Consider the following 13,344-nt stretch of genomic DNA (forward strand, 5'->3'; position numbering starts at 1 on the left):
GCGGCAGCTCCTCTGTGGACTCCTGAGTGGTAGATTCTCAGTGTGTTAGATGGATTTCACAGAGATTTTCCTTAAAAGGGAAGAATTTCAACAAAAAGAGATCATATACATCAAGCATTCATCTTTTGTTTTCTTTTAATAAAGGAAGATTTCCAAACAAATATGCATACGTCTCTATCAAGTAATACTGGTGGAAAGATGCTGCTGGGAAAAAAAAAAGGAGAGAAGCCATGTATATACATGAAAAACTTCCAAACTCCAGCAGAGATTTGAAACAAAACCCTTTAAAAAGAATAACCAGAAATATGTCATGGATAGTGTAAAAAATGTAAGTATTTTGATTTCCAGGTTAAGGAAAAAATGCAAAACAAAAACAACCAAAATAGTAACCACAAAAACCTTCATCTACACCAAGGTCCTTTCTAGCTTTGTTATTTGGGAGAATAACAATACTATGTCAAAAAAAAAAACATGATTACAAAAACAAACTGTGGGAGTTAATACCACAATCCAGATCTATGAGTCTATAACATCAAACCCTGATTAAACTTAATTTAATTAACCATAGAAATGACTCACAAAGCACAAGAGGGACAAAGAAAGAAAATGCTTGCAGGATAGCTTCTCATGCTGCAGTGTTATATCAGGTTATGATCAGAGTCAAAACCTAATATTGGTTTGAAAGAACAGAGCATCATGCAGCGGTAGCGGGTATCATATGGCTATAACAACTGGGTCACTGTGTCCTCATCAGTGTTTTATCATTTAAAAAAACAAAAAGAAATCATTGGTTTTTAAGTGAAGGTATGGATTTTTACATTGCTGAAACAGCTCTGTAAATATGGTCCTAATTCAAACTGTCGATGATGCTGTAAAATGTTTAAAAATATGCATCCCGTTGCCTCAAATATTCTGGGAGAGTGGAAGAAAAAGCAAACATTTCCGAAACCAAAGACCTTCAAAGTCACCAACTTATCTACCTGAGTTGGAACATTCAGTACCTCCTTTTACACGTGTTTTCTTTAGAAGTATGATCTTAATATGCTGAACTGATGTCAGCAAGGATAAGAGAGGAATTGTGTTTGATTCTTTTCTTTGTGAGAAGCTCCAGATGCCTGCAGGGACAAGTGGTGGGACTCGGCCAATCCAAACACCAGGGAAACGCCCCAAACACGTGCCACGCACAGCTTCAGGAAATACTGCAGAGAGAAAGGGAGGAGCATTTGGCTCTGAAGCCTTCCTATCACATTTGACACATTTTTAACATTGTCTTTAGTCCTGCAATCATTCTTACTGTCAAATAAAAGTCATTTTTAAGGGAGCACTTTGAGAAAAACAGACAATGTTAACTTCAGTAAAATGTTTCCGCAAAATAAACTGATCATTATATCTAACGCCATTCTCAACACAGCAAGTATTACACTCCTTATACAATTGTTATTGAGATATTTTTGTAGCTGTTTTCGACATCATGTATGCTGAGCTTATAATATCACAGATTGTTATATATACTTGGTCAGGGTTAATAAAACAATAAAAATGAAAAAATACAGTAGTTGACTTTTTCCATAACATGGATAAATATGCAGTGCTGGTTTGTGAAAACATAAAAGAAAACAAAAGGGAGAAGCTGTGATTCAAATGGGAAAAAATCAGTTCCAACCGTCCTCCAAGAGCTCTTTTACTCAATTTCCACTGCTTATGTAGCACACTTCAAAACCTTTTTGTGATAATACAGTCTTGCCTTCTGTTACTCCCCAGCCAATTAAAAATTAGTCTATTATCCAGTAAGATAAAATGAAGAGCAGTCCTGCACTAAGCAAGTAAAATTCACTTTAATATGCAGTAATTCTTCATGGACTGCACATACATATAAAGACAGTAAATAAAAATTCTTCAGGGTACATCTGACAGCTAGTAAGTGCTAATGACCCAGCTGTGTAACCCAAACGCTTTTTAATGACATACTGGACTGCTGCACTTTTGCTTATATTAAGAGCATAACGACCCTGGAAACAGGGTGTGACGGGGAAATGCTGCTTGGTCAGAAGAGATTTAGTGAGTATAAACCATCTACTTTCCCAGCATTTTAGTTTTTTTCTGCTCTTATTCCTCATTAATATCTTAGACAATAAGAAAAGGATGCGATTCACTTTGTCACATACCTGAAAATTCTTAGAGCAATTTAGTCAAACTCTATGTAATGTCTTTCTACAAATGAAACAATGCTCTCCATGAGGGGCAGCGTTCATTAATTTTTCAAACCTAACGAGGAGTAAGAGCTGGAAAAGCATGTAAACCATTGACTGCAGTTACCTCAACTGATATTGGTTAACCAATCAGAAGCTTACAAACCATGACATCATCGTGTTTGCTTTTTTAAAAATTATTTCTAACTCATTTTACTGTATGTAAATGTCTGACTTTGACTAAAGGGATCAAAATTCTCTGAAAACACTTACATAAAGGAAATAATGTCCAACTGACCTAATACAAAAAAAAAAAGAAAGAAGCGTAATTTCATTTAATGCCAGAAGAAAAAATAAGATGATATGCTTACAGGCAGTTTATTTAAAAATCTAGTTTCAATAGTGTTTCAACTGTTTAAGTATGCTTTCTGCTCAGGCTCTTTAATCGCACAGTGCCTTTCAGAATGAGGAGATTCCTTTTGAAGAAAGCATTTAAAACTAATTTTTTATTAAGACCACAGTGTTTCTTTATCAGTTAGTGCAAAATATTCATGGAAAATAGAAAATATATTTTTTTTAAACATTAGTCTGTAAGAGATTAACATATATGTGTTTCATTTAGTACCTTGTGTATATTACTTAAATTGACTTTTCAATAATATTCTAACTTATCAGAGAAAACAGTTTATTTTTGAACCTCTTAAGATCAGAAAGAATCCATAGTAGCTTTCCATAGTATCCATGAATTAAAGCTTGTCCATGCAGTTAGGTTTTTTTTAAAGGTCCTACGACAAGTTGATATTAATTGACATAATTCTATATCTGTTTGGCTAAAATAGAAAAGCAATTATTTTCTAACCTCATACTGCTCTGTTTCTTTTTATTTTATATGCAGTTTAGTAATCATTAAAAGTAAGTGTGTATGTTGTAACAGGCAAGTTTTTTTTTAGACTTGATCTATGTATGGGCAACTTTAAAAAAAAAAAATTACATTTTCAGGATTCCATGTATTTAAAATATGTTTTTAAAAACATGTTATTCACCTATTGTCTATACGCTTTAGTTTGTAACCAAGGTCAGTTTCCTTGACTGTACAGTGTCAATCTGCTTTTAATTGCTGGTACTCTATATCAGCATATTAGACATAAACTGCTGGTCAAAGGTTTGGTAAATCAGAGGGAGAACTTTAGTAGTTATTGATATCTAAATATACCCCCATATTTAAAATTGCTTGGATTTTGCCCTTAAGATATTTTCAATATCATTTTTATTCTAAAATGTATCGTCATTGTTAGTCAAACTCTATGTAATGTCTTTCTACAAATGAAACAATGCTCTCCATGAGGGGCAGCGTTCATTAATTTTTCAAACCTAACGAGGAGTAAGAGCTGGAAAAGCATGTAAACCATTGACTGCCCTATGGTTAGGCTTTCAAAGAGCAATAAAATAACCATGGTGACCAAAAATATTTTAAGAATTGATCTTATAAAAAGCAAAGTCATACACTGAGATATAAGAAATTATAATAATGTCAGTAAAGGTGGAGTTGGGAATGAATCCTTTTACTCATCCAAATTACTTAGAATTAGAAAGTCCAAAAGAGAGAAAACCAATTCAGGCAAGCAATCTGTTCAGTTAATGAAAAATTAGATGTCAAATTAAAAATGTAAAAAGTTAGTCATCAAATGATTGAATACTAATATTTTAGATCCTCTGATAAGGAGTTTTTGTTTAAACTGAAAGTATGGAAAAACCCTGTTTGTTCCAACTGTGACTGCCTCAACTACAGGCACTGCTCCGCACAGCAAAAGGGCTCCACAGCGCTATCTGCCAGATTGGCGGTGCAGAGGTAGCCCATTGTCCCTCATTATTTTAGGTAAAAAAAAGTTTTTCCTCTCCACTGTCGCTCCATGCTTGCCAATCATGGACAGTTTCTTTCAACCTGTGTTATCCAAATTGGACTTCCAGGTCCAATTTCCAGTGAAGCTCTAGTATCAGCTCACGCAATCCACTGGATCTCCCAATAAAGCTCAGCATACCATCTCGCTAACCAGCAGTCTACAGACTGACCAACTTCATCTATCTCCCATCCACCACAAGTTTCAGGCCTGGAGGGAAACAGCCCTATTCTTTGCTCCTGTTCATGCATATCTATCAAAATTAAGCACTTTGTTTCCTGCTGAGGTCTGAGTGCCAAAGACAAAGTAATTGTATCAATAAGTTTCTTCTAATTGTCTTTTCTCTTCGTGGAAGTTTTTCAGATTGAAATTAGAGCTGTTTTTAGATAGAAAGAAAAGAACAATCCCTCCCAAAATTATAGGAAGTGTTGTATCACAACTTTTGGACGTTTCTGGAGGGACTGTTATAAAGTAAAGAATAAACCTACTTTAGAGAATTTCTAAAAGAATTCACACTCTGAAAGCACCAGCTGTAAATAAACTGATAATGTTCTCCTTTCTGCGGACAGCCGGGTCTCAGTGGCTGCTGTGGGAACTGCATGGAGTGAAGGGAGGAGGAGAGAGGAAGTTCTCCCAAACTTTTTTTCTCTCTGAAAGGACTCTGGAGACGTCCCGTTAGATTTCTAGAGGAGGGGGTTATGATCAAGAAAAGTCTAAACTCTGCTTAGAAGACAAAAGTGGACTACAAAGTCCAAATTAATCCCTCCTGTCTTTGTTTTCTGTCTCTGAAATCTAAAAGCCGTGAAGAGGGGGATTTTATTCTGTTCTTCTTGGAGTGCGTTTTTCTTTCTTCCCAACCTGAGGGGACTTAGCACCATCAGAGGAAATGAGATGTGAGTGAGCTATGCCTGGTGGAAATGGACAGACTTTATCCAAGCGAGAAGATGGCGTCTGGGTCCCAAAGTTCAGCTTCTTCCCCAGTTTGCTTGTGGCGCTCTGCTGTCTGGAGGTGTGGGGCTCCGGGCCGCAGGGAGCCGGCGGCGGCGGCAGCTGCAGCCCCTGTCCCGTTAACTGCAGCTGTGCGCCTGCAGGGCCGCAGCGGCTCTGCGTGGTCAACTGCTCCAACATCGGGCTGGAAAGGGCCCCAGCGGCCGCTGACTTACCGCCGACCGTCAACGTGTTGTGAGTACATTAGATTAAAAAAGTGATGTTTAACTTTAATATTGGTCATCTCACAGCCTGTTGCAGAAAGTATTTCCTCTTAAATTAAGTAGATAAATAAGATTATTTGCCAAAAGGATGAGTATTTTTACTTTTGAAATAAGATAATTAGATAATATGCACTTGAAATAAGACAATGCATTTGTTTTTTCTTATTTTAAATGTAAATGGTTTTGTCCATTGGTAAAGTCTCTCACTAACCTCATCAATTTAAGAAAAAATGCACTTATTTTAAGATATAAGGACTTGGTTAGATTTCTATTTTTTGCAGTGCAGTGCAGTAAAAACAAAACAAAAAAAGATAAACAAATAAGATATAACTTACCAGCTTTGTTTACCTACGCCAATGAGATTATGTTTTTAGGAGAGTGTTTGTTTGTCAGTTTAAAGTATAACATTAAAGTAATGGGCAGATTTTAATGAGGGTCCCCTCATACCAAAGAACAATTCATTAAAATGTACTAATGATCCAGATCCTTATAGCTATGGGTGAAAGTCACAATATGGAGCAAAATTTGCTTTTCTAGTTATATGTAATAAAAAGTATTGATATGGATTTAAACTAGTTGCAGCTCTGTAGGGGAAAAAATAATCATATGATTTGATAAGTACAATAAAGATACTTTAGGATCACTCCTTGTTTTATTTTATGTACAATGTTACTAAACCCTATTAAAAAAGATATTTATTAAGATATTTAGGCTGCTTTTATTATGTGGGGAGAATGAGATTCCTATCAATATGTTTTATCCTTTATTTAACTTATTAATTAAAGGACACACTTTATTTCCGCCTTAAATTGTGTTACCCTAATATAATTGACTTGTTCTCTATTTTTTTTCCCAACTGGAAATATTTTCAAACAGACAAGTTATCTCTCACATCTCATTTAAACTGTAGAATATTCCAAAGGTTTAGTCTGTGCAGTTGTTTTTTCTTTACTTTTTAAATGTAACTTTTATGAAAGTAATAATGTCATACTAGGTCATCTATTGTGACTAATATTGTAGTTTGTTATTAACCAGAGGTGGGTAGTTACTAGTTACATTTATTAATTTACATTAACTTGGGTAACATTTGGGGAAAACATAAAAAACCTTTTGGGAGTAGTTTTACTGTACAGTACCTCTTAATTTGACTTGAGTAATATCCCTGTGAAGTATCCCTACTTGAGTAAAATGTCTTGCTACCCCACATACAGTGAGTAACTTGCTCTATGCACAGTGATCAGGTGAGTAAACAGTAGCTGTTGTCAGTGGAAGATCTGCACCCTGTTCTACTAAAATCACAGGTTTCAAGTTTTACATTGAAAATCTGAAGGATTTGGAAATGTGTTTCTTCTGCATTAGATCAATCATGTAATCGTGCTATCTATTTCTATTTTTTTATTTTATTTCAGAGTTTAAAATACCAGAATGTGTGTATAGTATCTGACTGCAGAGGTTTAAATATCAAAACAGTTATGATCATCCTCAGACCTCAAGTAGCCTTTTCACTAGATACTTTTTAAGCTCTTATTTGAGTAATTTCTTGATGACTACTATGTACTTTTTCTTGAAAATAAAGTACCACTACTCTAACCTGAGTATAACTTGTGGATGCTCTACCTACTTCAGCTTAATCTGGCTTAAGTCGGTCTTCACTCCATTCTGGCTTAAAGTTTTATCTGGTATAGTCTGAGGAAATACATTTTCTTTGACCATGTGACATTTGCTTGGCCAATTATTTAAACACAATTGTAGCTTTTTTACTGCATTAGATGCATCACTTTTCTTTGCATGCTTCTTAAACCTGTGTACACCTGTGTATATACACCATCTTTGAACTTCTGCTTTTTTCTTCTGAATAAGACTTCAATCACTATCAAAATAACAGTATGATAAAATTGAATTGCAGCATCAGACATGAAAGCGCTGATAGATACAATTTAGAGTTGAATGTTTTCCTGACTTTGCTCTATTTTTTGATTTGGTTAAAAAAGGAAAGTGTGATGTAAGAGAATAAGAGAGGTGGAGCTATCCAAAGTATAATAAATATTGAACATGTATTTGAATGTGTGTGTGAAGTTTTTGCGAGCTTGTGTGTAAGCTGTCAAGAAAACCTGAAAGCTGGTGTTTGCGGTGTGGATCAGTCCTCTGTCTCTGGTCTGTTCAGCAAGAGAACATTATGTCCTGCGCTCTTGGAAGACATATGTTATCCATTATTTATTTTCACTTTGTGTATACTCTTTATTTAACCCTAAATTCTCAACTCATTGTAACACATCTGTGGTCATTATGTTTTATTTTGAGCGGTATATCCTTGGGGCTTTGCTAAAAAAGGCTGTGATATATTAGGGTGTTTCATTTGCTGCATGTTGGTGACTTACAGTGAACACTAATGTCATCACTAATTAGACCTCTTACTCTTAGAGCAAGAATAAGAGACTGGAAGTTTTACCCTTAATTGCACTCGTGGCAGGAGTAGATGCTTAGGGCTGTGTCTATTTATTTGATGTTGCTGCAGGCAGGTAGCTTCCATTTGAATATTTAAAAGGACTTTATGTTTTGACTTGCGCTATGTGCAGAGTCCTTTTTTCTGTTGCCCCGATACCCTCAGATTTAGCTTATGACCAAGTTACATTCAAGTGTAATAAAATCAAAATTATTCAGCAATTAAATTCAAACTAGATTGAATTTATCCCTATTTTATTAATGTATTTCTTTAATATGTCTTTAAAACTGGGAATCCAGCTATATTGCCTCAAATGCAAGGAAATGCATTGACAGGTTTAGCAGCAGAGTTGAATATGGGCATTACTCTGACTCTATTTGGCAGAGACAGTGTAATGCTGTGGGGCAACATCTCTCTCACTGGAAAGAAAAGTCTATTTGTAATTACCGGATGAATTTTTAGTGCAGACAGATATCAAGGTGAGGTTCTATAACTAAAGTCAATCTAACTTCTCCAAAGTTTAAGACAAAACGGTCTTTAAAGATGACAAAGTCCCCCCCCCCCCCCATCAAAGCAAGATCTATCAGACTACCTTCATTAATTGGGAATGTAATAGATGGAAAGGCCTCATAGTCCTGACCTTAACCATATTGAGTACTTGCTGGGGTGTTGTTCAAGCCAGGGTGTCCAGTAAAAACACAGTTCCCACAGCAGATTTTTAGCCAGGAATATTTGGTATGGTGGACACCTTGGTGTATCACATCTTTGGGCTTTGCATGGTGTACGGGGGTCTGGGTGTATCCTCCCCCTGACCATTTTGAAATTTAGACTCTGAAATGCTATTTCCTGCATTTTGAGGTGGAATGCAGCTAACTTTTTTTCTTTGTTACAACACAACTTTTGTCCTGATTATGGGAAGTAGGTGTGCTTGATTAGAGGGCAAAATTTCATAAGAAAGATCATGAGATCACTTTCAGATATAATAATATGTTTCATAGGGTAATTCTAACAATCAGAAAGTGTAATACTACGTTCACACTGTGATTTGAGCAGCAAAAAATCTCCTGCTGCTTAATTTTTAATGCTAGTACACATTAAGGTCAGACCCGTCTCAAGAGCATCACCTGAAGCGCGTCCCGTAAAGTGTACAGATGCAAGGGCGTAGGTTTGATTTCAACTTTGGTAGGGACACTATTCTTCAGTTTCATTGGTCCTTTGCAAAAATATGCATGCTCTTTTTTATGCTTAATGTGAGCTTCAGGGCTCATTTTGTTTAAAGAGAACAGCAGCATTTCTTGCTATATTAATACAAATCTTATAAGCACTACATGCACTAGATGCTGTTTATCAATATTTAAAGCATAACTGGCTCTGATGAATGTGGAATTAGGACTTTTTCCACTTTGAAAAGGATTGCATTTAAATGTACCTGCTACTAAGACAGTGTCTGTTTAACCAAATATAGTCTATCATATGTGGATTTATCCTGTGTTTTCTTCTGAAGATATAGAGTTGTGCAGAGGTAAAACCCACTCTTATTTTTTTATCTAATATGCTCTCTCTGGATCATGCAAAATAATACATTCAAGGGACGGCAAATAAATGTATTGTATTTACATGTGCACTGGAACTATAAGATGAACTGACACTGAGCATTTAAAATATTAATATTAGAAGTTGTACATCTGGGCTGTAGTTACTCTGTGTAGCTATTATCATGTATTTTATCTGTGGCTGAAACAATTAATCATATTAACAAATTATTTAAATAATCGTGAACTATGTAATTGATTAATCGTTAACTGGAATATAGGGCCACTAAAATGTGCCTTTAGCCGACAGAGCGACCCACTTAGAGCAGGAATTATACCAAGATTGTAAAAAATATGTAAACATTTTGCATTTAAGAAGTAAAAAAAAATTGTTTTTGTCTGTCAATATTCTCCATCCAGAACTTCTCCAAAGGAAACGTTTAAACGTTTCTGTTTCACCTGGTTTCATTTCATAAAAGATCTTCTTTAAGGAGTGTTTGGCTATCTGATTAAAAGATAAAAGAAAAGAAATCCTAACGTTGTTAACTTACATTTCTCAAGTTCCACAAATCAAAAAACTCTCTCCTACTTCTTTACAGAACTCCAATCAGAAGCGTTTGCCTGTTTTAGCGTAGATAATACGTTTTTTTTAATTTGGACTAGTTTCGTAGCCCAATATTAATTTATTTTAGCGTCTTTTTTTTCGCGCTCTCAGTACCCCCGCATGCACACATACAGACTAGAAAACACGCAATCAGAAAGAGAGAAGGCGGAACTTAAGGCAGAATAATCAGAGAGTTAAACAGCGCAGCACAGTTGATGCGCTGCTATGTGAAAGGGAAAGGAAAGAGCAGGCAGCTGCAGCTACCAGGCAGAGAAGCTGCGAGAGGAAAAGAAGCGGCTGCTGTATAGTAAATTATAAACATGTTGTTCACATCCAATTATTGTTAGGGACAAATAGGTCCGTCCAAAATTTTGGTAGGGACATGTCCCTATGGTCCCTATGCAAACCTGCGCCCATGTACAGATGCGTCTGATGCTTTTGCTGGTCCAGTCTTCAGTGGCAGAGAGCGGCTTTGCTATATTTACTGTGATCAGTGGGTAAAAGTAGTTTTAATATGTTTTTAAGTGAGAAAGTCCACCTTAAAACATTGTCTGTCACTGGGAATCCCCAGCAGCAGTTGCCTCAGGCCCGGTCGCCTCTTGGGGGTTTCTGCTACTATTTGTGGCGGCTGGAAGTAGATGTTACTGATTTTCAGGTATATGGTACAAACTGCAAGCACCAGAATAATAAAAGAGAACATATTTTGCCAAGAGGTTTTGACATTTTAAATTAATTTAGGCATTAATAATCTGCTTCATAGGAGTGATCATAGCACTCTACATCAGCAGTGCTCTGTCTCCCTGTCAGCTTCCAGATCAGATTGGTGTTTCCTAATCTAAAATGTTCCACCTCAATAATGACTTCTAAATCTAAGGTTTGAATAAGCAATTTGGTACTGGAGGAGAATACCTGTCAAGTATTTCATAGCTGTAACTAACATGCCCCTTTTGTAGCTAAACTCACAAATGGGTTTTCCTTTTAAATGTGGAACCATTTAAAGAAAATAAACAAGTTTTTCAACAATACAACCATGTTTGTGCAATTTAGGGTTTTAGAACAATAAAATATTCAAGCAAACAAATTTCCTTACTTTCTGAGCCAAGGATTCAAACTCGTTTGAGCAGATGTTTCTTGTCAACACTCCTGCAGTGTCAAACATCAGGAGGGCGGCAGACATAGAAAGCTTGCAAAGTAGTTTGGATTTCTACTTTACAAATAGTGCAGCCCATAAGAGATTAGTTTCACTTTTTAGTTCAGTTGGAGATGAACGGAAAGTTATGATGGCTCTTGGGGTCTTTGATTGGGACATGCTAGCAAAAAGTTCCTTTAAACTTAAGCTAGAAAACAGGCTGTTAATGATTACATGACAATAACAGATGAACTTTGGGGAAGTCATTTGGTGGTTGAGAACTGTTCACCAGATTTAGATGCTGGGAAAATGCAATAGTTTTTGGTTCTGCCATGATGTTGGTTTTTCTGCTTAACTTTGCCTTTTCTTTGCCTTTTTTGACTGATTTCCCTTGTTTTTCCTATATAGAAGGTCTTGTTTATTCCTTACTGTCGTCAGATTCCTCTTCTACCACTCGGGTTTCGTGCTCAATTCTTGTTCTGTAAACTAGCAGAAGTTCCATCTTCTACCCCTTTTGTAGGGTCCTAAAACCTTCACTATACAGAAGGCAGTTTAGCTGCCTGTTGTATTTGAAAAGTAGAAATCCTGATTGTATAGCTGCTCTTTTTACATGTAACAGATGTATTCCAGTCTCTCGAGAACTTTGCAATGTTAGTTCTCTGGAAAATGTTTTTATTTTAAGAATACAAAAATAAATAAATCAATGGTTTCGTGCTGCTTATTATTAATCATTATTTTTAATTATTCGTTATTTTTTTATTATTATTACTTTATTGTGTAAAGTAATTCCTAACAGTTGATGTTACTGGGTTACAGTACGTTCACCCTACATTAGGTTTCTGTTATCATATTCATAGGATTCAATGCATGAGTTGATTCTGTTCTTATTATGTCAAAGCTAACTTAAAATGAGTTCTGCTTATTTTAATTCATTTATATGTTGCTGCTAAAAGGCACAGCTGGCGACTGGAGTTGTCTTTGTCCAAATAGCTTCATTTAGAAAATACAAAGCCATTGGTGCTGTAAAAATTAAGTGAAGTCATGCTAAAACAATGCATTTTAAAAACATTTTTCTCATTCCACGTAGGATGTCTAGTACCATCATATATTAGCTCTACTATACACATACACCCTCCAAAAATAATTACAGGTACATGTGAACAGTTAGATAAAACAAACTGAAGTCAATATTCTGAAGAATATCTGTAGTTGAGGCCGTCACAGTGGAAGACGTAGACTGACTCAAAGCCCAAACAATATGGAATGACTGTCAGGATTTGGTTGTGGTTTGTGGACCCAAATGCAGAGGCAGGGAGGCAGAGGTGAGTTTCTTGTGCATTTAATGAAGAGTTAACAAACAACTGAGGCAGGAATCCAAAAATCAAAAAAATGAAAACAAGGTCAAACAAACCAGAAACCAAGGAGACATCTGGGGACAAACAATCACGAGGAGGAAGACTCAGAGAGACAGAGTTGGAGACTGAAACAAAGAAAGGACTAACGAGCAGATTGAGAGCAGGTGTGAGCAGAGCAGAATAGGAAAGGAGCTAAGGAAAAAGGAGAACACAACAGGGCAGCAAAGGGCGACAAATAAAAACCTGAAAACTGAAAAATAACTAGAGAAAACAACAAAATAAGAATGAAACCACTAAAACTAGAAAACATGGAGCAAATTAAAACTGAAAACTCAAAAGAAAACATAACAGAACCAGAACTGTGACAATGACTAAATGATCAATATCTTGTGATAACATTTACAGCACTTGCTTTTTATCTATACATTTTATTTTGATAGCTAAGAAAAGTATTGCTATATATATATATATAGTGATATTACAATATCATCATAATATCATATCATGACCCAAGTATCGTGACTCTTATCGTATCGAAACACCCATGCCAATACTCACCCCTAACGAAAACCAGCGACAATTTTCCCATGTCGGTAACACAAAATGCCATTTCCGTGTGTGCGAGGGTGGGTGGTATTTCCCTCCCCTTTAAGATACTGCAGCCTGTGTCTAATCACAACGGAGAGAATGGCAGATGAGCCCAGAAAAGAAGTGTCTAACACAGCTGTAAAGGAAATTACATCAGTTAATACTGGTTTGCGAGTTTAAACCGCATGCACACCGCTCTCACTGCACACTCAGGTTGGTGGCACCAAAATTACGCCATAGTGTACAACAGCCATGTCTCCCTCCGCGGCGGAGGGAGACATGGCTGTTGTTGGGCTCGCTGTCTGAATGACGGCGAGCACTGATACGAACAGAGAGAAAATAGGACCAATTGATAACGACGTGTGACTTTTTCAACTACAATGTTTTTGGGATGC

The 13,344-nt window shown here is 36.2% G+C and overlaps 1 protein-coding gene across 1 annotated transcript in view; it reads left to right on the forward strand.

Annotated features, from left to right (window-relative positions):
- The first annotated feature begins 4,752 nt into the window (after window positions 1–4,752).
- The window catches only part of pkd1 (polycystic kidney disease 1 (autosomal dominant)), a 92,540-nt gene continuing 83,948 nt past the window's right edge, over window positions 4,753–13,344 (forward strand). Inside the window, exon 1 of the mRNA XM_015396359.1 lies at window positions 4,753–5,269. Within this exon, the coding sequence (XP_015251845.1) occupies window positions 4,992–5,269 (278 nt within the window). The 5' untranslated portion in view covers window positions 4,753–4,991. The remainder of the gene's footprint in view (window positions 5,270–13,344) is intronic.

The sequence above is a fragment of the Cyprinodon variegatus genome, unplaced genomic scaffold (genome assembly GCF_000732505.1).
Source record: "Cyprinodon variegatus isolate N-32 unplaced genomic scaffold, C_variegatus-1.0 Scaffold792, whole genome shotgun sequence".
NCBI lineage: Eukaryota > Metazoa > Chordata > Actinopteri > Cyprinodontiformes > Cyprinodontidae > Cyprinodon > Cyprinodon variegatus.